This window comes from Nicotiana sylvestris, chromosome 9 (assembly GCF_000393655.2).
Source record: "Nicotiana sylvestris chromosome 9, ASM39365v2, whole genome shotgun sequence".
Classification (NCBI taxonomy): domain Eukaryota; kingdom Viridiplantae; phylum Streptophyta; class Magnoliopsida; order Solanales; family Solanaceae; genus Nicotiana; species Nicotiana sylvestris.
This window is the reverse complement of record NC_091065.1, coordinates 117,795,802-117,822,803: the sequence shown is the minus strand read 5'-3', so window position 1 is coordinate 117,822,803 and position 27,002 is coordinate 117,795,802. Positions and strand designations below refer to the sequence as shown.

General features: G+C 35.8%; 1 protein-coding gene across 2 annotated transcripts; it reads right to left on the bottom strand.

Moving 5' to 3' along the window:
* Nucleotides 1-10,972: 10,972 nt before the first annotated feature.
* LOC104215599 (E3 ubiquitin-protein ligase BIG BROTHER) lies at nucleotides 10,973-16,485 on the bottom strand. Of its 2 annotated transcripts, XM_009765444.2 has the most exons (8): nucleotides 16,235-16,485; nucleotides 15,721-15,888; nucleotides 15,133-15,364; nucleotides 14,738-14,772; nucleotides 14,060-14,104; nucleotides 12,548-12,675; nucleotides 11,504-11,612; nucleotides 10,973-11,411 (listed from the first exon to the last, which is right to left on the bottom strand). In XM_009765444.2, exons 2-8 carry the CDS (start codon nucleotides 15,865-15,867, stop codon nucleotides 11,370-11,372), a joined length of 738 nt encoding a protein of 245 aa, XP_009763746.1. In that variant the 5' UTR covers nucleotides 15,868-15,888; nucleotides 16,235-16,485; the 3' UTR covers nucleotides 10,973-11,369. The 2 variants fall into 2 exon arrangements, with proteins under 2 accessions (XP_009763746.1, XP_009763747.1); XM_009765445.2 differs by lacking the exon at nucleotides 10,973-11,411 and having other exon boundaries at nucleotides 11,504-11,616.
* Nucleotides 16,486-27,002: the final 10,517 nt, after the last annotated feature.

The following is a 27,002-nucleotide window of genomic DNA, read 5'->3' as shown; positions in this document are numbered from 1 at the left end:
AAGGGTTGAATCTAGAGATAGTAACCGACTTGATCATTTATCACTGATTTTGTGCAATATCTATTTGGACTTGAGAAAGCCAAATTGGGCAAAATCACTCTAACGACCGAGAGGTATTGAGTGGGTAATTGCGTGCGATTGCTTTATTATAACCCCGACCAATCAAACTTGCCCTAGAGTATACAACCTGTTAGGTAACCACCTAGGTGATGTCACGACACTAGATCTTTCATAACTTGAAAAACAACCAAAACCAAAAATATTATCTCTTAGCGTTTCATTTGCAAACATTAGCATAATCATTAGAAGTAGAAAGAAACAACCAAATATGTGGAAGTTCAATCTTGGGCACAACATACACCTAGTCTAGATATATACCTAATCCCATATCTATCTCCATGTGGATTCGACCCCGACTTGCGTTGGTTTTTATTATTGCTTTTACCGCCTCATAACCTATATTGTGGTGTAAATTTGGGCGACATCATAAGCAAGTTAAAAGAAGGTTGAGAGTAATATAAATAGATATGTGTAGGTAGCAAGCTAAAGTATGGAAAAGCGGCAAGGTTCTAGGAAGGCAGGAGTAAGGATAAGAAAGGGCGAGTGAGAAGGTGACGAGAATGGATAAGTCCTCAGGATTACGCCCATGAAAACAAGAGAGCTAATGGTTTCTTTAAGTTATAGAAAGCTCAGTATAGCCTGAATATACTCAAAGAAGTCTAAGATTAATAGCAATTATTGGAAGAGATGGAGCTGCCTTGGTAGTAGAATGAGGGTGTAATTATGATAGATAAAGATGACATTTGGGCCTTCGATTGAGTAATGATTTCATGAATTGTACGAGATTAAAATGCTCACATGAGGAAAATCACATTGGGATGCTATGAAATATGGTTATGAAAGTATAGTATCGCCCCTAGGTGGATCAGACTAATCACTTCAAATGTTCTCCGATGAGACGTCAGCCATAGCGACAGTGTTACATAAGAGGTCAAATTACCAGTGGTAAATTATAGATCAACATTAAGGTGAATCAACAATAGACAGATAAAAGTTCAACAGTATCAGAAGAGTTCATGCTCTCATTCTTAAGATGAACAATAATAAGGAAGCATTAAAAGACTTAGATTTATATATATAGGATAAGCAACGAGAGTAACCTGGAGTTTGGTAGCAGACCTCGGTAACAATAAATCAAAGTAATAATTATGGTATAGTATGACCTAACTAGATGCAGTAAAGTCATGCGGATAGAAAACCGAATCTATGAAATAAGATATAACAATATTCGTAAGTTCGACAAAGTACCGAGCAAAGAACTTCGGTACACCTATAGGTTCCTAGAGGGACAGATTGTCATAGTCATGCATATGTTCACAAAGTGAGACCTAGAGATTGGCTAAAAGCTGGAGAAAATAGGATAGAAGAGTCGCATTAACAGACATACAAGGTCAAAGTCGTATAGGCTGCATGATAGAATGTGGCATAGTTACGAGATTGGAAGAATTCTGACCACAAGTCATGGTGTGAGAAAGAGTCCTAAAGGTGAGAATGCCTTGGACTTTGGATTTATTCACAGTACACTTGCCTAGATGGCAAGGAGAGTACTAAAGCATTCGCAAGAGCTATAGGTTATGATAATGATAAGTGCATCAGTCAATATTCAAGGATGCATATTCCAAAAGGGGGGATGATGTTACACCTTATGTTTTCGTATGTGAAAATACGCCATAAGTAAATTGATGGATGCTCGGAAATGAGATGTTACATCCCACATTTTCGTATGTTAAAGTTTCATCGTAAGTTAATCGACGTAAGTTCGGGAATGAGATTATTTTAAGATTATAAGCATTATGTTATTTCAAACAAGTGATGAGTAAATCCGTGAAGGTGAGAGGGTAAGCAAATCGAAGAAAATCAATTTTATCGAAGTTTGATATTTTGAGATAAAATACGGTCCAACCTATAATACCCCGTATTTATAGACTAGTGTCATACAAGGTACCACATGACCATGATAGCAAGATGTATAAAGTGTGTTAAAAGTGAATAGTATTATAAGTAATTTGAGATAATTCTTAATTATATGGATAATTGATTAATTATTGATTTGAATGAAAAATTAACAAATTAATTAGAAATTTATGGATAAGTATTTAAGTGAGATTTGTGGATAATTATAAGGGGGTAACACCCACGTAGGATGTTAGAAATTTGGCAACAAATTCCTTAGGTAACTATGACTCCTAAGTTCACTTAATAAGGTGGGTCTTTTAGGGGGGTATGTGGCTTAGTCATCTAAAACGTGGGTCCTACACCCAAAGATTAAATACTTCTCTAAATTCACTTTGTAATCTCTACAAGGGAATGAAGAAGGTTTCAACAAATTCTCAAGAGATCATATTTCTCAATAGCAATGTGATTTGCTTCAAACATTTCATACGAAGACTACTTAATATTATAGCAACGTGGGATTTGCGATTCTAAGGAAGTATGCAATAATCTTTCTCAAGAATATCATATGGATTATTCCCTACTTCGATTATCCGTTACATGTTTTATCGCGTTAAGGTGTTATATACGCCCCACCACCTGATCAGCTGGTATATGTTGATGATTTTGCCCACAGTGGCTGCGATGATATGATGGGATGCCCTCAGAGTCTTGATGACGTTATGTACACATATACCTATGCATGGTATGGCATTTATATGCATATGCATGATATTTTAAATATTAAATGATTCATAGAGCTATTCAGACTTACATGTCGAGTTTTTTACTCTATGTTTCTCCCATGTCTATTATTTACTGATTTTCATTCTTTATATACTCGGTACATTATTTTTACTGACGTTCCTTTCGTCTGGGGACGCTGCGTTTCATGCCCGCAAGTCTAGATAGATAGGTTGAGAGTCCTCCAAGTAGGTTATCAGCTCAGCGGAAGGTGTTGGTGCTCTTCATTTGCTCCGGAGTTGCTTAATTGGTCAGTATAATTAGGACATGTATTGATTGGTACGGCGGGACCGAGTCCCGACCTTTATAATACTTATATACTCTTAGAGTCTTGTAGACATATGTCATGTATACAGATACTTGTATGGCCTTGTTGGCCTGTGTTTTGAGTTTACAAATGATCATGTTGGCCTTATAGGCCTGTATGTCACGTGTATAAGTTTCTATATCAAGTTGGGTCGTTTTATGTCGAGTGTTGCCTCATATTTTATTCTTGTTGCCTCATACGGTTCAATATCCTTGATCTCTTTCAGGTCATCATCCCTAGGTTCTTTGTTCCTATTAATTTCACAAGAAAAGAAGAACCATCAAAGTACGGGGTTCCGAGAAGGTAAGAAATATAAGCACAACTATGAAAGTGACCACATTGACCACCACACATATCACACACATTCCACACATAAGATTGAGTTGGTGCACATAACTCACTCTCGAAAATATTTTGATTAATTTGCGATGGGGTGGTTTTCTCCCCAATAAGCATTAGGAAGATCAATAGTAGAATTACCAACATCGAAACTCCCATTATTCTAAGATGCCATGTTTCTCAAATAAACAAGTTAAACTAAAAAAATCAAATACTAAAATAACAAAATAAAAGTTCAAACTTGAAACCTAGAAATATGTACCCCTACAGCTACACCATTAGTTCCCCGACAGCGGCGCCAAAATTTTATCATACTCAACTCTAGTCCTAAAAAGGATAAGCGGTCGCTGCAACTATTATCCGATCTAAGAGTCCGGAGTTGAATCCTATAGAGAACTAAGGTTTCGCTATAATAGTTCAATATCACTAAGAAGACAAGTTTGAATAATTTTCTAAATTATAAAGATTGAGATTTATATTTCAAACTAATTAACTAAAAAAATACTAGAAAGCAGTAAAATTATCAACTAAGGAGACTAAGAGTTGGAGACAAGATTTAGGCGGCCTAGAGTTATGATTTTCTCAATTTTCAGAATCCTTCCCACTACATCTCCTATAAATTCGCCTAAGTATTCTCTACCAATCGTGAGTACTTCAGGTGTCGTAATTCTCTTCTGAGCAACTACTACAATTTACTAGACATAAATTTCCGAACTACGCTAGCTGGCACTAATTCACCACTCACTAAGATCGCACCAAGGTTTCGTTATTCCTAATCCTACATTTAAACTCTTCGTATTGATTCCTCGCATATGTTAGGAGTGATGTTGGTCAACAACTACCTAAATATGTACACTTTTCCAAGAATTACATAATAAATAGGCACAGTCAATTGAGAGATCTTCAATCAACTGAAATAAGCACGTAGTTAAACAAGTAGAGAAATTCAAAGGCTGAATTATATAAAAACGTAACGAGTATTCATCCTCCAAAAGGTTACATCAAACCCTAGATAGGAAATTAGTTATTCATGCTAGTATGTAAAAATACAACACTAGAATTCATAACAATAAAAAAATAGGAAGAAAGAAGAAAAAACGTAAACTTGAATCCTTCTTCTTGCTCCAAGCGTGTTCTTGTCTCCCCAAAGTCTTCTCTCTCTCTCTAAAGTAGTGTCTCTCCCTCAAAAGCACGTTTTAGGATGTATTTATAGAGACTATGATTTGTATGGGGCGAATTTTCCTTCTCCTAATTCGGATTGGAAAAGTTGATTTTTCTGCTCCGGTCCCAGTCTGGCGAAGTGAACCTCGCTTCACTGTCCGAGACTTTTCCTGGTTTCTTCTGCTCTGGTCCCGGTCTGGCGAAGTGAACCTCGCGAACTTTTCCTGTTTTCTTCTACTCTGGTCTCGGTCTAGCGAACTGAACCTCGCTTCGCTGTCCGGAGCTTTTCCTGGACTTTTCTCTTAAGCTCTTTTTTCATCAATTTTTCTCCTATTTGATACTTTTCCGCATAAATTTGTTCATACCACTTTAAAAGCGATGTGAACTCCCGCAACTCACACAAGAATTAACGCACAAACACGTTCAAAATATGCACTTTTCATCCTTTATCAAAAATCAACCAAAACCAAAAAGGCATTAATCAATTGTTGCCGGACAAAACCGAAGGATAGATTGAGTAATTTGCTAATCAGTTTCTTGTTAAGGAAAAAATCTCAAATGTTCATTTACAATTTGAATTAGAAAAATGACGCAAGAAATTTTTTTTATGTTTTATTTACAGCTCTCTTAAATTATTTTTTTATCGATCTCTTTCCAAAAAAAAATCATATATCTATAAATTATTTGTAACGAACTTCAAAATCAAATCTCATGTATCTGTCCCAATGGTGCCGAACCCAAAATTTAGACATCATGGTTTCTGACTTCTGAGTTGACAAGATTTTAATTCTGAAATATATATTTAATTCTCTCTATAATTACTATTTTTTACGCTGACACACGTTTGTGGGTTTGTATGCGTTTGTGTACATAAAAGTTTTGTCAAATAAGGAGAACCCACCAATCCATCCATCACTTCTTGTATTAATTAACATGGATATCAGTATTCTATTTTACTGATCATCGCTTTTAGCAATTTTTTTTAACCATCAGAACTGTGCTCAGAGTTTACGCTGGTTGATGATATAAATAAGTATAATTCACTTGGACCTAGATTTCCTACTTCTCTAAAACCTTAATTTCAAGAACTTGACCAAAAAAAATTAAGAACAACAGCTCTATTTCCCACCCAAAGTCTAACGAGCAATGGTATTAGGTAAATGAAGCTAACATGCACTGACACAATCCTTGTGAAGAAAAATCCCGGAAATCCTGCACGAAAAGGACATAATACTATTCCCAAAATAAATTTAAATTGATAAATATGTTTGGTTGAAGCTAAACCTGTTAATCGGGCCGGGCTGACCCACTTTCAACCCGCTTCTGCCCGGGTCAGTCCGTTACTGTAGTGTATTGGGGCGGGCTGGGGCGGTTAGGCGGGGAGCGGGTTTTAGACAAACAAATTTTTGATACCGGTGCACCGGAACCCGCCATTAGGGGTGTCAATATAATGGTTCGGTTCGGCCGGTTATTTTATAAGATTTGTACCATACCAATTTTTCTGTTATTCTATTATGTATAATCAAAATTAGACTTTTCGAAACCATCCCAATCATGTCGGTTTCACTTCGGTATCGGTAAAGTTCGGTTAATTTTCGATTTTTTTTAATGTCATGTAAAATTTACGAGTAGAAGTACAATGCAATAACATACGTTCTTTTATAGGACTGAGCAAAACTCTCTAGACATTTTTACTGTTTAGATGGTGATGAATTAAAAAACATGAAAGATGGTTAGAGTATTGATCCATCAACTATTCGACAACAACATAAAAGAAACCAAATAAAAGCAAAGAAAATATAAATCATATGAGTAGAAAGATATTAACCAAGCTGGGACACAAGAATAAGTCTATATTAAATATTCAAAAAGATAAATCTAAATTATATGAAAGGAAATATATTCAATACATTATAGTTTCCTACTTATAATCGCTAGAATCTTATGTCTTGCTAATAAAGATACTTGAAATAACTTAGTTTAAGTATAAGTAGCATAATAGGTTTTAGGAATTAGTATTTTGAGTTTAATTACTAGATGGCTTGTAACAGTTTTCATAATTCCAAGGCCCAATAAAAAATTTAATGCTTTATTAATTTTAAACTTACTATATGAATATATTTTCCATATGTAAAATTTATTCTGTACGGTTCGGTATTTTTTCGGTTTATTTTTATAAAATAAAAAACCTACTCTAATTATCGGTATAGATTTATATAAAAACCTACGGTTTCTTTAAAAAACCTAAAAATTGGTCCGGTACGGTACAGTTCGTTCGGTTTAGTCAATTTTCAAATATCCATTGACACCCCTACCCGCTATGCCCGCTAACCCGTTAGCGGGTGCAGCCCGGTTCAGCCCGGTATCCGTTATAATTTTTTTTTTAATTTTGTGAACCGTTGCCAACGGTCAGATTCAGAAATGGCCGTTGGGCAACGGCCAGATTTTGCACAAATGGCCATTTCGACCTCCCCCATTAAGAAAATAGCCCTCCCACCCCTAATAATTGATAAATTACAATTTTAACCTTTTAAAAACTATAAATAGTCCCCCTTCTTCTTTATTTTTTCCTACAATTCACTCTCTTACTACTCTAATTCTCTCTCAATTCTCTCTTGATATTATTGATTATTATTCTTAAATTCTCAATTACTTATTATTTCAAGTTTCATCAAATATTTAGTTTAGCCATTAAAAATTATTATTATCAAATATCAAGTATTCAAGTGAAGTGTGGTATCAAGTACTATCAACTATCAAGTATTGATCTATCAATTGAAGTTTGATTTTTTATATCAAAATTAGTGCGGCATCCGGAATCCCAGTACACTCGTTCCATCTCTTTCTCTTCTTTGGTGTACACTTATTTTATTATTTAAAATTATTAATTTAATTTACATAATGGATTTACTTAGAGCAGCCAAAAAAGTGTGCACTAGTAGAGGTGGTAGTAAGAAAACTTCCAAAAGTTCAAGAGGGAGTGTTGGTTCTTCTAGTAGCTATACACATATTTATGAAAGTTCACCTGAAAATTTAAATGTAGATTATGAGTGAATTCAAGAAAATTATTGTATAGATGATGATTTAGATGATATTTTAGATGATATTCAATCACCCGATAATCTTGAAACACCACAAGCTACACCTGGTAATGCTAGTCAAACTCAAAATATTATGGGTGGAACAAGTAAGTCTCACCTCCCTATTAAGAAGAATCAAAGATTAAGAAGTAAGTGTTGGAATTTTTTTGACAAACTAGAAGAACAAAAGAATTATGTAAAATGTAGAATTTGTAAAATATTAGATGTGCATGTCATATTTATAATTTGATTATGAAGAGTGACCTTGAATTATTTAGAGATGAAAACACTTTAGTTAGGAGGGCTGTTGGTGTAATTCAAAAAAATAATAGAAGTGCTAGATTAAATGCATTTAAGGAAAAATGTGTACACGATGGACTAAAACCAAGACTCATGCCTGAAGAAATAGTTACTAGGTGGAATTATACTTATTTATTATTAAGATGTTATAAATATAGAATGCCTATAACTGAAGTTGCTAATTCTCATGTACCGATCCTAGCCGTTTGTTGACATCTAAAACTTGGATGTCATGGAAGATGTTGTACAATTTTTACAAAATTTTATGTGGCTACACTTGAGTTTTCTGGAGCTTATTATCCTACTATTGTAAATGGTTTAGTTCATATTGCTGAAATTTCTCTTTTACTGCATAATTTGAAGAAGAAAGAAGGATATTCTTCTGTTGTTGAATCTATGCTAGATAAGTTTAAAAAATATTTCTACCCAATTCCCCATATTTATCTAATTGGTGCTATTTTAAACCCTACAATCAAAATGATAAAGTATCGCCAATTAATCAGTGTTTTATATACTTATATGGATATTGGACCAACTGAAACTCTTGATATTGACACTTGTATTTCTGATCTACACAAACATTTACAAACTTTATATAATTATTATGCTAGCATTGTTGATGCTTCTTCGGTTGTAGATGCAAATATTCCTTCAAGTAATACTTCAACATCTGGAACAAATTTGGATGATGATGATGGTGTTCAAGATTATTTGATTTGGTCTACACTAGGAGAGCATCAACAAACCAGTAGCAGGAATATTGATGAACTCCAATTCTACTTGCAAAAGTTACGAGAGCCCCTCACAAAGGATTTTCTACTGCTAGGTTGGTGGAGGAGCAACTCAAATCAATTTCTTGTTCTTTCGGCCATGGCTCGAGACGTGCTAAATGTGCCGATTTCAATAGTCACACCAGAGAGCAGATTTAGCCAAGCAAGGCAGCAGCTAGGAGATACCCTTCATTTATTGGGCAGCAACGCTTTGGAAATTCTAGTGTACTTCGAAGATTGGATAAGATTAGAACGACGAAATCAAGGGCGTGCCGAGGTAGATTAAGCAGAGGATCAAGAAATTGGAGATATAATGGTTTATGGTTCCGATTCAACCAATGCCAGAAATCAAGAACCTCATGTTGACATGGATGAACTTACAAAAATGATGCAAAACATGTGATGTACTATTTCTTATTTTTTATAATTGTTGTAAACTTTTAATTTATAAGTTCAAAAATTAAAAAAATCAAAAAAGAACTTGCAAATTAATTTGAAGTATTATATATTATTCAATAAAAATATCAAATGAAAGCCTTCGGAGCTTGATCCTTACATATTGCCTATTAGTCTTATTAAATAATTTTTTGTAGCCACTTACTTTCAAATTTCAATTTTAAAATTTTAAAATTCAAATTTCAAATTTAAAACTTTAAAGTTTAAACTTCAAAGTTTAATTCTAAGCCTTAAAAGTTTGCAAACACTTAAATATCTGTAGATAATAAATTGCGTCAAGAAAGTAAAATCAGGCCGAAAAATATTGCAACAATCGTAGTATTTTGTTTCAAATATCTGAGTGTTACAATCTATATGAATCATCTGATTCTTCTTTTCAATAGTAAATAAAATAGCTTTCGAGCTTGATTTTGAACTTTATTTTATTTTAATCTAAGTGCTTGAGACTTGATCTTGATCTTAACGTACTTTTAATCCAAGGGCTTGCAGCTTGTTCTTGAATCTTCGTCTTGATCTTTTAATCCTTAGAACACTTGAATGCTTGTAGCTTTTGGAGAAATCTGCAGCGTTTGATCCACGAACTCTCTCTTGCTTCTTGTTATAACTTCTGGTGTCTTTTCTGGGTTATGAAGACCCCTATTTATATTTGTGGAAGGGAGGAGTTGTGATAGGAACAAACTCTTTCCGATCAATCAAATTGAAGTGTGACATGGCCGCATTTGATTGGCCGGAACATGTCACTTGCACACGTGGCGCGATTTCATTAGCCTTTTAATGTGACTTGACATGCCTTGTCATTTTGACACGTGGCATGATCCTATTGGCGCTTCCATTTGACTTGGCGCGCCACGTCATTTGGCACGTGGCACCAAACTGGGCTTCTGGAAAGATGATATTTTGGGCCTAATGAAGTGGGCTCATCACTTTAGCCCAATTAAATGGGCTAACCCAATGGATTAAGACTTATTTATTTAATCCATTTATATTGGAGTTATACAATTAATCCAATTATATTAACCCAATAAATTTATTTGAACTAATATATCTTGAATTTAAAATATAGTCCAAATTTAATTTATGAATTCTAAATTCAATACATTTTAAATGTCTACAGTATCAATAACATTGAATAAGAAAAATAAAATTTAATTAAAATAAATATATATATAAAAAGCCCAGCCCGCCCGAAATTGGACGGGCCAAAAACCCCGAAAATAACCAACCCACTACCAGCCCGCTATCCAACCCTGTCCGTTAACGGATGGGCTGTTTTTTTTTTTTTTTTTGTTCAGCTGACACCCGTTAAACACCTTTAGTTGAAGCCACATGGATGGCTAAGGAGAGAAAAACTAGTTGGATAACTTTTTTTATGTGAAAGTGTTGATGATTTACTTCTAATTAGTATTTGATAAGTTCAAATTGAAGAGTGATGTATTTTCAACCTTTGCAACTACGTAGTTCTAAAGAAAATTAGAAAGTCATGACACTTAACCCTTAACCCTCTTAACATTAATTTTTACTCCTTCAATCCCTACTCTTTATACACCCCAACACACATTGTATTAAAAGGTGGCTAGATTTGTAATAGAACTTCTAAAAAAATTCATGTTCTTAAGTAGAGATAAGTCACTTGAATTCGACCCATCCCCCTTATTTACATTCTGGCCTGGGGCACTGCAACTTGATAAGAACAGTAGCGGATGTAGCTCTTCAGCAACAGCCAACAGGTTCATTCATGCCCAATATTCTTGACGCAGAGCATAGATATACACGAGACAACCCACCAGAATGTTAATATATAAATATTAAATCTTGAACCATAATTTAAAAGTACAATGAGTTGCATCCGCCTCGCTTGGATAAGAAAGTTGTTCAAAGCAACTTAACAATTGTAAAATTACACACAGCACAATGGAGAAAGAATAGAGAAATTTAGCCAAGAGCTCGTTATATAGCTCAAAAAAAGAAAAGGAAGAAGAGTTCTATATTCAGACTTTCCTTAAAAAACACAAGGCTGTGAACATATGGGCGTCTATTTAGTTACTTTTTCCTGCGTTTTAAGCATGATCTAAGAAAAGTGATTACAAATTTTGATGTTACTCTACGTTAGTGGGCAGTGGAAAAAGATAGTAAAGCCATCGAACCAAATCTGCAGTAAATCCGTCGAAGCAAATCTGCTAAAACTGAACCCTATATGGACCATTTTATAACATAATGCCTTCATTCTTCAAGGAGTACCTCTTTGTTGCAAATGGGGCATGTCTGACAAATCGAAGTGAGTTTAGTTTTAGATCTCACAGAATGCAATGTAAACTTCTGATACACAGATGCCAGAATAGTTATTACTGTCATACCTTATTGATGCTTAGCCATTTGGAGCCGCATTCCGTGTGGTACATGTGCTTGCATGGCAAATTTATTTGCCGATCCCCTCGTCTGTACCTCATTTGACAGATGACACATCTAGCTTGCATGCACAAAAGATAATTTAATCTTTGAGGTGAAAGATAAAGGATTGATCAGCCAAAAAAGATGAAGGTAAGAACCCTAACATTTGATCAGCAGAAATTTTATGAAGGTAGCATAACATCCTTTGACTAAGAATTTATGGAGCAACTGAAATCCATGTAAGATATGCCCTAGTGATCACAAAACTGAATATTTTTACACAAGTACTGAGGTCAAATGGGAATTTTGAGGCATGGTTATGATAAAACCCCAAGTAGAGCCCTCTGTTTTGGCACAAAATAGACACTAAGCTAATCGGATCAAGTTACCAAATAACTTAAATTTTGAACCTTATATGACGTTTCCTCGTCAGACTCATTTTTTGGACTATCATTAATCCATCAAGTGGTAATCTTCCCAGAGGCCAGACTAGTTTCGGAGGTTCAAGCGGACCCACTTTCTATGGAACACTCAAACAGTTGGAGTAACAAAACAAACAAACAAACTGCAAAGCTATGCAATAAAAATGACATCACTTCTTCCAAACTTTTCCCTTCATAGTTTTTTGGAGTTCTCCTCTGTATACTCTTTTTAACATTTGGAGGATGGGGGGGGGGGGGGGGGCGAAGTGGAAGGCAGATTATTAATCAAGGATCAGCTCAAAAGTATTACTTGAATAAATTTGGTCCCTCACTCAGATACAGTTTTGCTGTGTTATATAAGGGAAAATGTAGGAGGAAAACAAAATCTTAGCTCAGGCCCCAAACAATTATCTTATATCAATGCTTTACCGCAGTTAAAAACTATCTACTCTGTGTGCCAGTACTGCTAGCCATCTCTCTTGAGACGGCAAGGAAGTAATGATCATTTTTGAATATGTAGATAAAACAGTGAACGGTTAGTACAGAAAGGGAAATTTCACCCCAAAAAGGTTCTGGTGTAAAAATTACCTCTCTTCTGATTTTTTCCTGGAAAAGATGCTGTTAGACTTGTATTTGGTTGTTGGAAGTAAATTAATAAGCTCCTCGGGAAGTCCTCGACTTTGAGTTCCAACTGTTTCACCTAAATCAAGCAACTCCTGCAACAGTAAAACAGAATTTAGTAAATCAAATCAACAAAAAAATTAATTGATCAAATTGGTTCAGCTATTCATAAGTAAAGATGATGGGAACCACTTATACAGAGAACAAATATTAGGATTTAAATTTCTAAAGGAGTTGATTGAAATTTGTGTGGAAGTTCATTATTTGTCTTCACATAACGGGTGAATGAATAATGAGATCCATATCATCATCAACCAAGATTAGGAAATAAAACATAAACTTCTAATCCAATTAATATCAAAAGAATAATGTTGTACTTTGCACCTCAGACTACCATTCAGCATCTTTGATCAACTTTTTGCAGTCATAGATAACCCAAAATGCAGAGTAAGCAATTCCAAAATTGCAGCCAAGTGTAAAAAATTGCAACCAAGTATAAGATAGTACATTAAAATCTAAAATCTGTTGTCAAGACAGTTTTTTTTTTTTTGGGTGTGTGTGGATAAATTAGAGGTGTAGTCACTTAGAAAGACGGGTACTGATTTTGGATTAAAGTGAAGAAGTTGTCAGTCATAAAAAGTAGGAACTATCATTCCCATACTTGTGGACCTTCAGCTAACAAAACAAGGCATATACACGAAGACATATTATATGGCTGCTGAATTGCTTTGTGATTAGAATTAACTCTTCTGTACTGTGCCATCCCATTTTTCTCTCTTTTCTTCCAGGTCCTTTTTTTTTCACGATCTCTCTCATCTGTTCTTTCTTATTTTTTTCTTTACGGAAGAGCTAATGCAAGGACGATTGGAGGAAAATGTTAGGATATACACAAGACATACAAATTGCTCTTGTTTGCTATTTTTTACATCAAATTATTCCATCCCAAGACACACTTTTGAGAATTGAAAAGATATCCCGAAACAATAACTACATGGAGTTTAGAAGCAATCAGCACAACCATGGACAATTGGCCGCTAAAATTCTGCCGCCCATAGTACAACCCTCATTCTAGGTGGAAGGATGAGTTCCAGATATTTACTTAACTTTAACGAAATAACTCAACTGCTCCAAGAGGTAAAAAGGTTTCCCTGTAATTTTGCATTGGACTCTTGGATTAGCTCTATGCATGAGTATGAATGACCTAAAAATTCCATCTCTCAATAATTTGCCATAATATGTTAGCATAACAATATACTAAGACTGAACAAATATGCTGCAGCTTTCTCTATTATAAGCGCTCCTCAAGCAAATGAGTAGTTCTTATCAAAATAGGAAGAAAAGAACTTGGAGGGGGTATTCAAAAGACTCGAGATAAATTGTATTCTCATAATAAACTGAAAATCAAGCTCGTTTGATAGACATAACCAAAGATAAAATGCAAACAATTTTAAAGAATATGAGAGGAACATGGTTAGACACCTCATAGGTCATGTTGTCGGGGTCAATATCATCTTCCAAAATATCCTGCACATGTTAACACGAAGGAAAGAAAGGTGAAATTAGCATGCGACAAGTCAATAGCATGTTAATCTAACCATTCTTAAACAAGTTCAAGATGATGGCAACTATTACACTGAACACATTTGAAGAACAAGAGAATCATGGTATTTAAATTTCAACTGCTTAAGAAGCAGATAAAAATTAAAGAGATAGTTCATTAACAGAGTGGGTGAATTAGGAGATCCATATATTGGTCTTCTGTCTGTCTGTCTTTCATTTTTATATATTCTCAAGGTTGAAGAGGAAGGGTGAGAGAAAGCAAAAGGTCAAAGACTGATTTTTTATGACAAACACTGACTCCATCTTTTTGGTTGATTTATGTAGGGTAATGCACAACAACTTGACTTCATGTTTGCCATATAAGTGTTTAGTGTAATCAGTATGTATACAGGACATAATAAAATTAACGGAACAACATCCCCTATTCTGAAAAACATTTTATCCAGCAGTTCAGAGAATTAGAGATAGGTAGTGAGAAGTGCAGCATTTTAAACCCAAAAAAAAAGAAAGTGAAATTGAGTTATCAAAATCCATAAAGTTTCCAAAGGCACAGTCAAAGAGTGGAGCAAACTCTTCTATTGGAAACAAGCAATATACCTGGTGGTTAGAATCATCTTGATGGGGTAGATCACCTGATGAATTGTGAAATATATGTTACACTCTGTAAAATCGCAGTATGTTATAAGTATTTAAATAGTAACGCATAAGTTGCAGAAGTATCCGTTTTTATGACATACTGAAACTTCATATCATTTACTGGTAAAAGAAGGGGTTTTATGAAGCAAATTTGTGGTCCTAGACCTATCTCACAAAGGGAAAGGAGAAAAAGTATAAGGAATTTTTAGTGTCGACTAGATGTAAAGGTTAAAAAACTACTACTAATAAAGGGGAATTGAGTAATTTGGCATCTAATCCCGCCAGTTAGGGAAAGAAAAACCTAAATGCATATAGACTAAGTGTTAAAATTTCAGATAAAAGAGGTGGAGACTCACATTCCTCGGTGCCAGCATCCTCAGCGGAGACTGTATTTTCCTCATATATTACATCAGTCGATACACCTTCGCCAACATTTATTGGTATAGGATACTCCCAAGGCCTCTCTGTGAGATCCGGTCTTGATACGTGGTGGTTGCTGCCAGTCTCATAAGAATGGTAAGAAGTACTCTCAAGATTGGAGTACCCATATTTACAGTAACTCATATTCATAGACCAGTATGCATTTTCCTGGACATAAGATTCAGAAGTTTAATGTCAGCATTCAAAATGCTCCAATTTTATTTTATTTTTTGAGATAAACTAACAAGAATGGATTAATTGTCACTAAACTTTACCCTTTGTTTCAGCAAAGTTTCAAACTTACTGCTTGTCACAAGAAAGTCAACAACAAATGGTTAGTCACACAGCCTAAGAAACAGATTATTATTTTCAGCACTAAAAGCCTAAATATGCATATTAGAGCCTATATGTTGAATTGGGGGCTACTTCTACTGCTACATTACACCCTTTTCACAACTTATAAGCCGAAGCAGTACACAATCAACTGCTACAAAGAAAGTTACTTATAAAGTTAAAATTTTTACCTGATCTTGAATGTGTAGAGGGTTATTATGATAGTGCATAGGGGTCAGTGAAACACCATCCAAGAAGCCTGTGAAAGTCTCTGGAACATTATAAGGAAACCCCATACTGCTCATGTAATGCATATCCATGTGTTGATCTCCACTCATTTTCTTCAACTGGAAAAAAAACTAAAAACCAAATACAAAAGCTCAATAAACACCAAGAATGCAGCAAACAGGGTGTTAATAACGAGAGAAGTTAAAGTGAAAGGTTAAACTACAAAAAGCTCCTTTCTTCACCCATTCTTGAAACAATGTACATAGGGGAAGCCTTATTTTTCTAGATTTGTAGTGGTTCTTTCCTTCCATTTTGGAAACCCAACAAGACAAGAAAACCCCAAGTAAAAATTATCTGATTTATTTTCCAATGTAATACATACAACAAATCAAAAACACACACTCAGAGAGAGAGAGAGAGATGAAATGCAGAAGCAGAAAAAGGAGTGTGGATGAGTAGAGAAGAGAGAAGGCTTACAGAGAGAGAAGGGAGTAGAGAGCGGTCACCAAATTGTAGTGAAAAATGGAAAGTGGAGTTAGTTGGATATATGAGCTGCTTTTTTTGTAAACAAAGACTATATAGATAGATAGATACAGTCCCCTCTTCTCTTCTCTTCTCTCTTTTGTTTGTCTCTGTCTCTGTCTCTGTCTCTGTCTAATGTCAGTCTCTCTCTTGCACACGCAGAGGTACTGGCGCTTATGCCGGGCTTGAGAGACACGCCATCTACATCTATGTATCCATTTAATAAATGACTATCAAACGATGCGACTCCTCTTTTAAGTAATTTTACTGAGGCTAGTTTCGCCATTTAATTTGTTCCCTTTATCTATTGCACATCTATGATTTCTGCTTACTAATAATTGTCTCTTTTGCCGAGCTCCAAAAATCATGCAATTAGTATTTGACTAAACTTTTAAAAATTAATTCTAAATGTATTTTTCTCAAAATTATTTTTCAAAAAAGTAATTTTGGAAAGAAACTACTTTTATCTGTTTCTCCAAAACTGCTTTTGTTTCTCCTCAAAAGTACTTTTTTCTTCCAAAATTTGGCCAAACACTTCAACTTTAAAAAAAATTACTTCTAAATTAGAGAAGCTTAGCCAAACCGACTATAAATCATCCCATACGTGAACAGAGAAAGAGAGTTGGGGGAGGTATCAATAAGTGTGGGTTTACAACTGTACCCTTAGACGTTGAACCACCCCTTTGGGTCGTGAGTTATGTATGGTATAAACATGTCTCTTCTCGTGATGTATTTATTCAAGTGTGAGAATGGATTTACTTTATTACTATGTTCAAATTTTTATTCTGGGAACTTTTATTTTTTTATTTTAAATTTTTAAATATCCTTTTCAAGTTGGCATGATTTTATTTTTTAGATAAATCGTGAAAAATATGTTAGGTATAATAACCTGGTCCCTTATAAGCACTTACATTAGATTTGAAACAATTAAGATCTTATTTGCAAAAGTATATATGGAGTAGTTGTGAATTTAGATCATCGTCATATTATAATTTTTGTAAATGATAAATTTACAAGTATATCTACACCTAAATTGTTATATTAGTTTCAATGTCAAATGGACAAGAATAACCTCACAATTAAAGTTTCTGACTGAAAAACTGTTTGAAATTTATGAAAATATGATTGACTACGAACTTGTAAGAGAGGAGTTTGGGCAACATAGAGATGGGCATTGTTTGAAATTAAAGGCAGCAAATTAGGATCGTCCAAAATAAAAAGGGAAAAATATAATATTACAAAGTCACAACCCTTGGCATCAAATGGTATGAAATAATTGCTCTTTGATATTTCAGAGTTAGAAAGATCTAAAAAGGTAAAGGAGGGGAGGACAGTATTTTCCTTTTACAAGTATTAATAATTACCAAAATCTGATCATCATGATGTTATGATTAAACATCTATTTTTGTTTCATTCTTTTTTTAAGATTAAATCTTAAAGGACACTCAAGACCCAAAATTAATCTCATCATACACTTAAATCTTTGTTTCGTTCAACCAGTAACTCATAATATCTAAATTTTTATTTCGCTATTTTTACTCACCAACGTCAGCTAGTAGAAACAGGGAAAAATTAGAAATAGTCTGATTTAAAACTGATAATTAAAAAAATAGATAAAATTTCAAAAGTAATCGAAATTTAATTATTTTTTATTTAAGGATAAAATTTGAACAAAAATATCCTTAAAAATTCGAAAAACTCTAGTATAATAATGTTAGAGTTCAAATTTTTTACATATGAAATTCTAGCATAATGTGATGAAATTTCATAATGTGCTAGAGTTCCAACATAATATGCCGGAAATTTATACGCATGAGTTCCATAATCAAGCATATTATGCTGGAACTTTTTGTATTTCAGCTAAAATAGTGGCTATTTTTTAATGACTTTGCAAACGCTGACTATTTTTCGATTATCAATCTGAAAACTTGCTAGCCCAAGCTATTTCCCGTAAGAAACACAAGCTCTCCAAACTTAGGTTTCGTAAACAACTTTACATAATTATCGTTTTAAAAAAATGAGAGACAAATAAATTAATGTAAATCGGAAATGAGAGAAACACCGTAAAAGCTCCGATAGTAAAGTAACATCAACTTGCCAGGCTGTATACTTATGGATGCAGAATTCTTCAAAAAAATGATGAGTTGAAGCTAAAAAAAACACAAGTATTTGGGGAATATAACTTGTACTGAAGCAAGCAGAGGGATAAATTTAAAACCTTGAGAAGGAAAGATGTACCTTCTCTGAACCAATCCAAATGAGGATTCTAAAAGTTAGGTCTGCTCTTATATAGGTTGCTCCATTTCTTGATCAATGTAACAGGGGCTATCTCCCATTCTGTTTTTGGACGGCAAAACCATTTGTAGTAATAAAGTTAAATACTAGAAAATGACAAAAATAATTAGTAATTTCTTATGTTTGGGTAAAATCGTCATTTAAATATAGTACTTGAGAATTTACCAAACGTGGGTCTACCAAACTTAAGGGTTTGTTTGGAAATGTGTAATTATTAGGGTAATAATTACACAGTCTGATAATTACATAGTATTGTAATTATAATGGTCTGCTTGTTTATCATGATATAATTACAATGTAATTACATGTGTCATGTTTGATTGTACAAGTGTAATTACATAGATAAATAAATATTTTTTCAGATTAACATATAAATAATTTTCACTGTATGATAAATATTTATCTATCTATATTATGTTAAAGAACGAAAGCCCTTAGCAAAATGTCGTTCGCCTTTTTTACCCTTTAAAAATATATTTTATATTGGATAAAATAGTAATTTGCTTATCTTCCTAATATTTAGAACTTCTAAATCAACTAAAATTTTATTTATTATATCTTTCTTTATTTGAATTTTGTAGAAAATAACTTTAAAATTAATTAAAATATACATGTACATTGAATAACTCACCATGTTGGAAAATATTGTAAGGAAAGGATTCAGCAGCAATAATGGTAAACGAATAGCACATGTAAAGTGAATGTTCAAGCTATGTGATTTTGTCCAAACAAATTTAAATACCCTTAGTTGAAAGGAAAATTGATAAAGTAGATTTATGGAAATAATCCGCCTAGTCTATTCCTTTTTTCCCTAAATATTAGAAAAAGGTTTAGTTATAATTGTGTCTTACTATCTTAAATTGTTCAAAATATTGTTCGAGTAGAAAAAAAGTTCAAAAATAATTCTCATCTTCTATACTATCTTAAAAGCATGAAATCTCAACAACTAACTAAGTCTTTGAATTAATAAATTAGCAACAAAAAAATCAATTCAATATTTTTCAAAATTATTTGTCAAGTTGATAAAACTTTTAAGGTACATAAATTTATTTTCACTAGAAAAGCATTGGCCGTGAAAGAAATAAATAAATAGAGTAAAATTCATTATAATATAGTATTAAAAATTAAATTGCTAAACATGCTAAGTTGAATCATTAAGGACGTAACATAAGACAAAAGGTATTCAAAAGAAGGATCGCTATCATTATTCTTTTTCTTTTTTATATTCATTTCAATAAATGATAATTCCCTATATTTTTAATATAGTATTATATATTTTTGTAATTCAATAAATGCTTTCCTGAGCTAAGGGCCTATTGGAAACAACCTCTTTACCTCACAAGGTAGGGATAAAGTCAGCATACACACTACCCTCCCCAGACCCCACGGTGTGGAATAATACTAGGTATGTTGTTGTTGTTATTGTTGTTGTTGTATTCTGTTATCTTTGAATGATTGTGGTAAAAGTATCTTTTGTGTTATTTGCTTAAGAGGTGGAGAACGTAACGATCCGACCGGTCGTTTTGCTTTCTAGAATCTCATTTTCCTATAATAAGGCTTTCCGTACGTTCTTTTACTATTTTATGACTTGTAGGGATGGTTAGTTCGGAATTTGGAAGGGTTCAGGTTGAAATCGGAATACTTGGTTCCTTAAGGTTGGCAAAAGGGCCAAGTTTGACTTCGTCAACATTTTGAGTAAACGGCCTCGGAATTGGGATTTGACGGTTTCAATAGGTTCGTATGATGATTTTCGACTTGGCCGTATATTCGGATCCGATTTTAGATGACCCGGGAGCATTTTGGCATTTAATAATGAAAGTTGATTCTTTAAAGATTTTAGAAGTTCTATAAAGTTGGTTTGAAGCGGGTTTTGGTGATATCGAGGTCCAAACGGAATTATGAGATCGGGAATAGTTTCGTAATGTCATTTAAGACTTTCACTTAAAATTTGGCGTCATTCCCAGTAGTTTAACTACGTTTCGGCACATTGGAAGTAAATTGGAGAACTTGAAGTTCATAAATTTGATTCAATTGGTTTTGGGGTATCATTCTTAGTTTTAATGTTGTTTCGGGTGTTCCGAGAGTTTGAGCGAGCCCGTTTTATGATTCCAAACTTGCTGGTATGTTCGGGTGGGGCCCCGAGTGTCAATCGGACGAGGCTCGGAGCAAGTTGGAAATTGGGAGGAGCAGCTGAAGCTCCTAGTTTTATCATAATCGCACCTGCGCTTGGCCAGCCGCAGAAGCGAGCCAAACCTCGCATAAGCGGCCAAGGAAGGGCAGCCCAGGATCCACAAGTGCAGCCCAACCTCCGCAGAAGCGGGACTTCGTCCTCAGAAACGAAAGCAACCAGCCTAGGGAATTTTCAAAAAAACAGACTTTTGTCCGCAGAAGCGAGGGAGTAAGTGTCACCCTGTGACCGCAGGTGCAGAATCGCTGGATGCAGTGGGATTCATTTAATACGGGACTTAGGTATTTTTCTCTCATTTTTCACACACTTGGGCTATTTTATAGCTTCAAAAGGGGAGATTTCAACCTAGCTATTGAGGGGAAGTAATTCCGACCTAATGTAAGTTTAATATATCGATTATAGGTAGATTTTACCATATAAATTTGTGGAATTCATGGGTTAGATGGAACACCTAGATTTTTGATAAAATGAGATTTAACCACAAAATTTGTTATGAAATTTGGTAAAACTCATATATTTGAGTTCACGAGGTTATGGGTAATAACTTTCTTTGAAAATTTCTGGAATCCGGGCACGTGTGCCCGGGGTTGAATTTTAGGAATCTCACATTTAGGGTTGGTAATCACTTAAATAGTTAGAATATGAACTTTTGAACATATATTATTTAGTTTTTATACTAATTGAATAATTTTGGATTGCTCGGCATCGATTTAAGGGTTTGAGCCTAATCTCGGACCGGAAAGTAGGCCTTGAGACGAGGTAAGTCTCTTTTCTAACCCTGTAAGAGGGATTTAACCCCATAGGTGGATTAAATGAATATGTGTACCTATTCGTAGGGGGCTATGTACATACGAGGTAACGAGAGTCCGCATGTCACGACCCAAATTCCATTTATAGATTGTTATAGAGCCCAACACTGTTGTTAGGCAAGTCAACCCTAATCAACTAGTGAATGCTCATTTATTTACCAAAACAATCCCAACATTTTTAAATCTTAAACTTTTAAACAGTCGATAATTAACAAGTTATAATAACAGAAATACATTTCCAAAATAGTAGTCTACAATGTGTGTGCCAGGAACTAGTGTCACAAGTCCTAGGGCAACTAGTAGAATGTACAAAAGAATATAATTATCCTACTGCCTGAAACAGAATAGACAGTAATAACAAAAGAAGAGACTCTGGTATGCTGCTGAATGGCTCAGAAGGGGCAGCTCACCATGGAATCTCGGTCAAGCATCAGGAACGCGCGACGGACTGGTAGCTAGATGCACCTGCCTTAGATCCTGTACATTTAAGTATAGAAGCATAGCATGAGTACATAAATAATATGTACCCAGTAAGTATCCAATTTAACCTCGAAGAAGTAGCGACGAGTGGCCCACTTGACACTTTCTAGGGTCAATAATGATATAATTTAAGGGTTACACTAAGCATAGATGTCATGAACAAATAACAGTTGATAGAAGGAAGTGACAAGCTCTTTCATAGATAACATTTTAGTTAACAGTCTATATTTCAAGGCATTTAAAACAGTTCAAAACGCAAAAATGGCCAAGCAGGTAGCATGCGCAAATAATGTCGAGGTCGTACGGCTCGCACTGCCGAAGGGTCGAACGGCGCGAACCATAGGTGCATCTATTACCCCGCTCGCGAATCATACATGCGACACGGTCATACACAGATGAACATATCAAGAAGTCATTCAATAATTTATCAGGAAAGGAATTATCCAAAATAATGTCAAACTTCTCTTTAACGTCCAAGAAAATGATGTTTAACTTTTTAGAAATTCATTTGCCAAGTTTGATGTGATTTACGCAATTTGAATTAACAATAAATTACGAATACGGCAAGTAAGGCATGCTTTTGGGCCCTAGACTACCCGGACTTAAGCATAACAGTAGCTATACACGGACTCTCGTCACATCGAGCGTACGTAGCCCACATAATTAGTGACAAATATCAAATTATTTCTCCTATGGGGACAATTCCCTCTTACAAGGTTAGAAAGGAGACTTACCTTGCTCAAAGCTTACTTCCAATTTCAAGAACGCGCTCAAACCCTCAATTCGGAGTTGAACCGATCCAAAACTAATCAAACAGGATAAGAACTAGTCAATACAAGCTTGAAAATTCATATTCTAACTATTAAAGTAATTTTCCAACCCTAAATGCAAGGTTCCTAATATTCATCCTCGGGCCCATGTGCCCGAATTCCGAAAATATTTGAAGAAAATTGTTACCCATAACTTAAGGATCAAGAATATATGATTTTTACTTCATTCCATAACAAATTTCATGATTAAATCTTGTTTTTATCAAAACTCTAGGTTTTACTCTAATCTCATGATTTTCACTAATATTTATGAGTTAATCTACCGAAAACCAAGTATTAAACTCACATTAAGTAGAAATAACTTACCTTATAATGCTAGGTTGAAATCCCCTCTTTGGGAGCTTCCAAATCGCCCAAGAAATGAATAAAATGTGTCAAAAATGACACATTTCCCGTATTAAATGAAGGCACTGCCTTCAGCGATTTTCGCACCTGTGGTTAGGGGACCGCATATGCGGTCTCGCTTCTGCAAGGAGAGGTCAAAATCTGTGGAATTTGATCGGGCTGGCTGCGACTGCAACTGCGGTCTGGGGGTCGCATCTGCGGTTCCGCTTCTGCGGAAGAGGAGCCTCATCTGCAGTTTCTGGGCTCCTCCCCTTGGGCCGCACCTGCTAAGGATCGACCGCTTCTGTGATTATGGCAGCAACCTGGAGCTTCAGCTCCTTCCAAAATTTCGTAACTCCACTTGAGTCTCATCCGATTGACGCTTGGGTCCCTCGGAGCCCCGCCCGAACATACCGACAAGTTTAAAATCATAAACGGACTCACTCGAACCCTCGGAACGCCCAAAACAATGCTAAATCTAAGAATCACCCCCTAAAACCAATTGAATTAAACTTATGAACTTTAAGTTCTTCAATTCACATCCAATGTAACAAAATACACTTATACTACTCGGATTGACACCAAATTTTGCGTGCCAGTCTCAAATGACAATACGAAACTATTCCCGGTCTCAAAATTCCGTTCGAACCTCGATAACACAAAAACCCACTCCAAACCAAATATTTAAGAACTTCAAAATCCTTAAGGAATCAACTTTCACTATTAGGCACCAATACGCTCCCGGGTCATTCAAAACCCGATCTGGACATACGCCCAAGTCGGAAATCATCATACGAACCCGTTGGAACCTTCAAATCCCGATTCTAAGGTCGTTTACTCAAAATTTTGACCGAAGTCAAACTTAGCCTTTTAAGCCAACCTTAAGGAACCAGATATTCTGATTTCAACCCGAACTCCAACAATCCCCGCAAGTCATAAATTAGTAAAAGGCAAGTATGGGAAGACTTATTTAGGGGAACAAGGTTCTAGAAAGTAAAATGATAAGTCGGGTCATTACATTCTCCACCTCTTAAACAAACGTTCGTCCTCAAACGGGTTTAGATTCATACCTGAAGTGCTAAATAAGCATGGATATCTGCTCTGCATGTCCTCCCCGAACTCCCAAGTCGCCTCCTCGACTAGTTGGCCCCTCCACTATAGAAATCCTCTTGGATCTCAGCTTGCGATCTTGTCTATCAACAATGGCAACTGACTCCTTCTCATAACCCAAACCCTCATTTAGCTGAATAGTGTTGAAGTCTAACACATGAGACAAGTCGGCGTGATACCTCCGAAGCATAGATACGTGAAAAACTAGATGAACTCCCGATAAGCTGGGGGTAAAGCAAGCTCGTATGCAACCTCCCCAACATGCCTCAACACCTCAAATGGGCCTATAAACCTGGGGATCAACTTGCCCTTCTTTCCGAATCTCATAATACCCTTCATCGGCGAGACTTTCAAGAGAACCTTCTCGCTGACCATGAATGATACATCCAGCGCCTTCTGATCTGCATAACTCTTCTATCTAGACTGTGCTGTGCAAAGTCTCTCCTGAATCAACTATACCTTTTCCAAGGCATCTTTCACCAAATCTGTACCATACAACTTAGCCTCACCAGGTTCAAACCACCCGATAGGAGAACGATATCGCCAACCGTATAAAGCCTCAAATGGAGCCATCTCGATGCTGGACTGATAACTGTTGTTGTAAGCAAACTCGGCCAAAGGCAAGAACTGATCCCACTGCCCTCCAATGTCAACCACACATGCTCTAAGCATGTCCTCCAGAATCGGAACTGTCCGCTCTGACTGCCCGTCGGTCTGCGGGTGAAATCCTGTGTTGAGCTCTACACGGGTCCCCAACTCACACTGTAAGGCTCTACATAAATGGGAAGTGAACTGAGGGCCTCTATCTGATATGATGGAAATAGGCACATCGTGCAACCGTATTATCTCCCGAATGTAGATCTGAGCTAACATCTCTGAAGTATAAGTAGTCACAACCGGAATAAAGTGTGCCAACTTGGTCAACCTATCGACATTGACCCAAACAACATCAAACTTCCGCAATGTCTGCGGCAACCCAACCACAAAGTCCATAGTAATATGCTCCCACTTACACTCAGGTATAGGCATCTGCTGAAGTAGGCCACTTGGCCTCTGGTTCTCATACTTAACCTGCTGACAATTCAAACACCTAGCAACATACTCAACTATGTCTTTCTTCATCCTCCTCTACCAATAATGTTGCATCAGGTCACGATACATCTTCATAGCACCTAGAAGAATAGAATATCGTGAACTGTGTGCCTCCTATAGAATCATCTCCCTCAAGCAATCGACATTAGGAACACATAGGCGGCTCTGGAGTCGCAGAATACCATCCTCTCCAATAGAAACCTCCTTGGCACTACCCTGTAACACCGTCTCTCTGAGAACTGCCAAGTGCGGATCATCGAACTGCTTAGAATTGATCTGCCCCAATAATGAAGATAGAGCAACAACACACACAAGGACTCGGCTGGGCTCTGAAATGTCCAACCTCACAAGTCTGTTAGTAAAGGACTGGATGTCCAAAGCTAGTGGCCTCTCCTCCGCAGAAATGAATGCCAAGCTACCCATACTTTTTGTTTTCCTACTCAAGGCATCCACGACCATATTTGCCTTGCTCGGATGATAAAGAATGGTGATGTTGTCATAATCCTTTAGTAACTTAAGTCATTTATTCTGCCTTAAATTGAGATCCCTCTGCTTAAACAAATGTTGTTAGCTGCGATGATCAATATAAGCCTCACATGATACCCCATACAGATAATACCTCCATATCTTAAGAGAATGAACAGTCGCTGCTAACTCTAGGTCGTGCACTAGGTAATTATTCTCATGAATCTTCAGCTGACATGAAGCATATGAAATAACTCTCCCCTCCTACATCAATACACATCCCAAGCCAACCCGTGAAGTGTCGCAATATAATGTATACATCCCCGAACCAGAAGGCAACACTAGAATCGGTGTTATAGTTAAAGTTGTCTTGAGCTTCTGAAAGCTCGCCTTACAATTATTGGACCAATGAAAAGGAGCACCCTTCTGGGTTAATCTAGTCAGAGGTGATGCAATGGATGAAAATCCCTACACAAATCAACGGTAATAACCTGCTAACTCTAGGAAACTCCTGATCTCAATCACTGAAGTAGGACGTGGCCAACTCTGAACTGCCTCAATATTTTTGGGATCCATCTTAATACCCTCTCCTGATACAATATGCCCCAAGAATGCTACTGACTCTAGCCAAAACTCGCACTTGGAGAATTTAGCATATAGCTTCTGCTCTCGCAATGTCTGAAGCACTACTCTCAAATGTTGCTAATGCTCCCCCAGGCTACGTGAGTATATAAAGATATCATCAATGAAGACGATAACAAAGTAATCAATATAAGGCCTGCAACACCCTGTTCATCAAGTCCATAAGCGCCGTTTGGGCATTAGTCAAGCCAAATGACATCACCAGAAACTCAAAATGGCCATATCTAGTATGGAAAGCAGTCTTCGGAACATATGACTCCCGAATCTTTAGCTGATGATACCCTGATCTCAAATCAATCTTAGAGAACACCTAGCACCCTGAAACTAGTCGAACAAATCATCAATGCATGGCAACGGGTACTTTTTCTTGATGGTAGCCTTGTTCAACTGGCGGTAATCAATGCATATCCGCATAGTCCCATCCTTCTTCTTCATAACAACATTGGTACCCAAGTGACAAACTCGGTCTGACAAACCCCTTTGCTAAC

Bases quoted from the DNA above. Each gene is read 5' to 3' on its own strand.
- LOC104215599 (XM_009765444.2), bottom strand. From the start codon at position 15,867: ATGAGTGGAGATCAACACATGGATATGCATTACATGAGCAGTATGGGG. The intron at 15,365-15,720 runs GTAAAAATTTTA...TCTTATGTCCAG, and splicing joins CTCTACACATTCAAGATCAG to GAAAATGCATACTGGTCTAT. The intron at 12,676-14,059 runs GTGTCTAACCAT...TTACTGTTGCAG, and splicing joins CCGACAACATGACCTATGAG to GAGTTGCTTGATTTAGGTGA.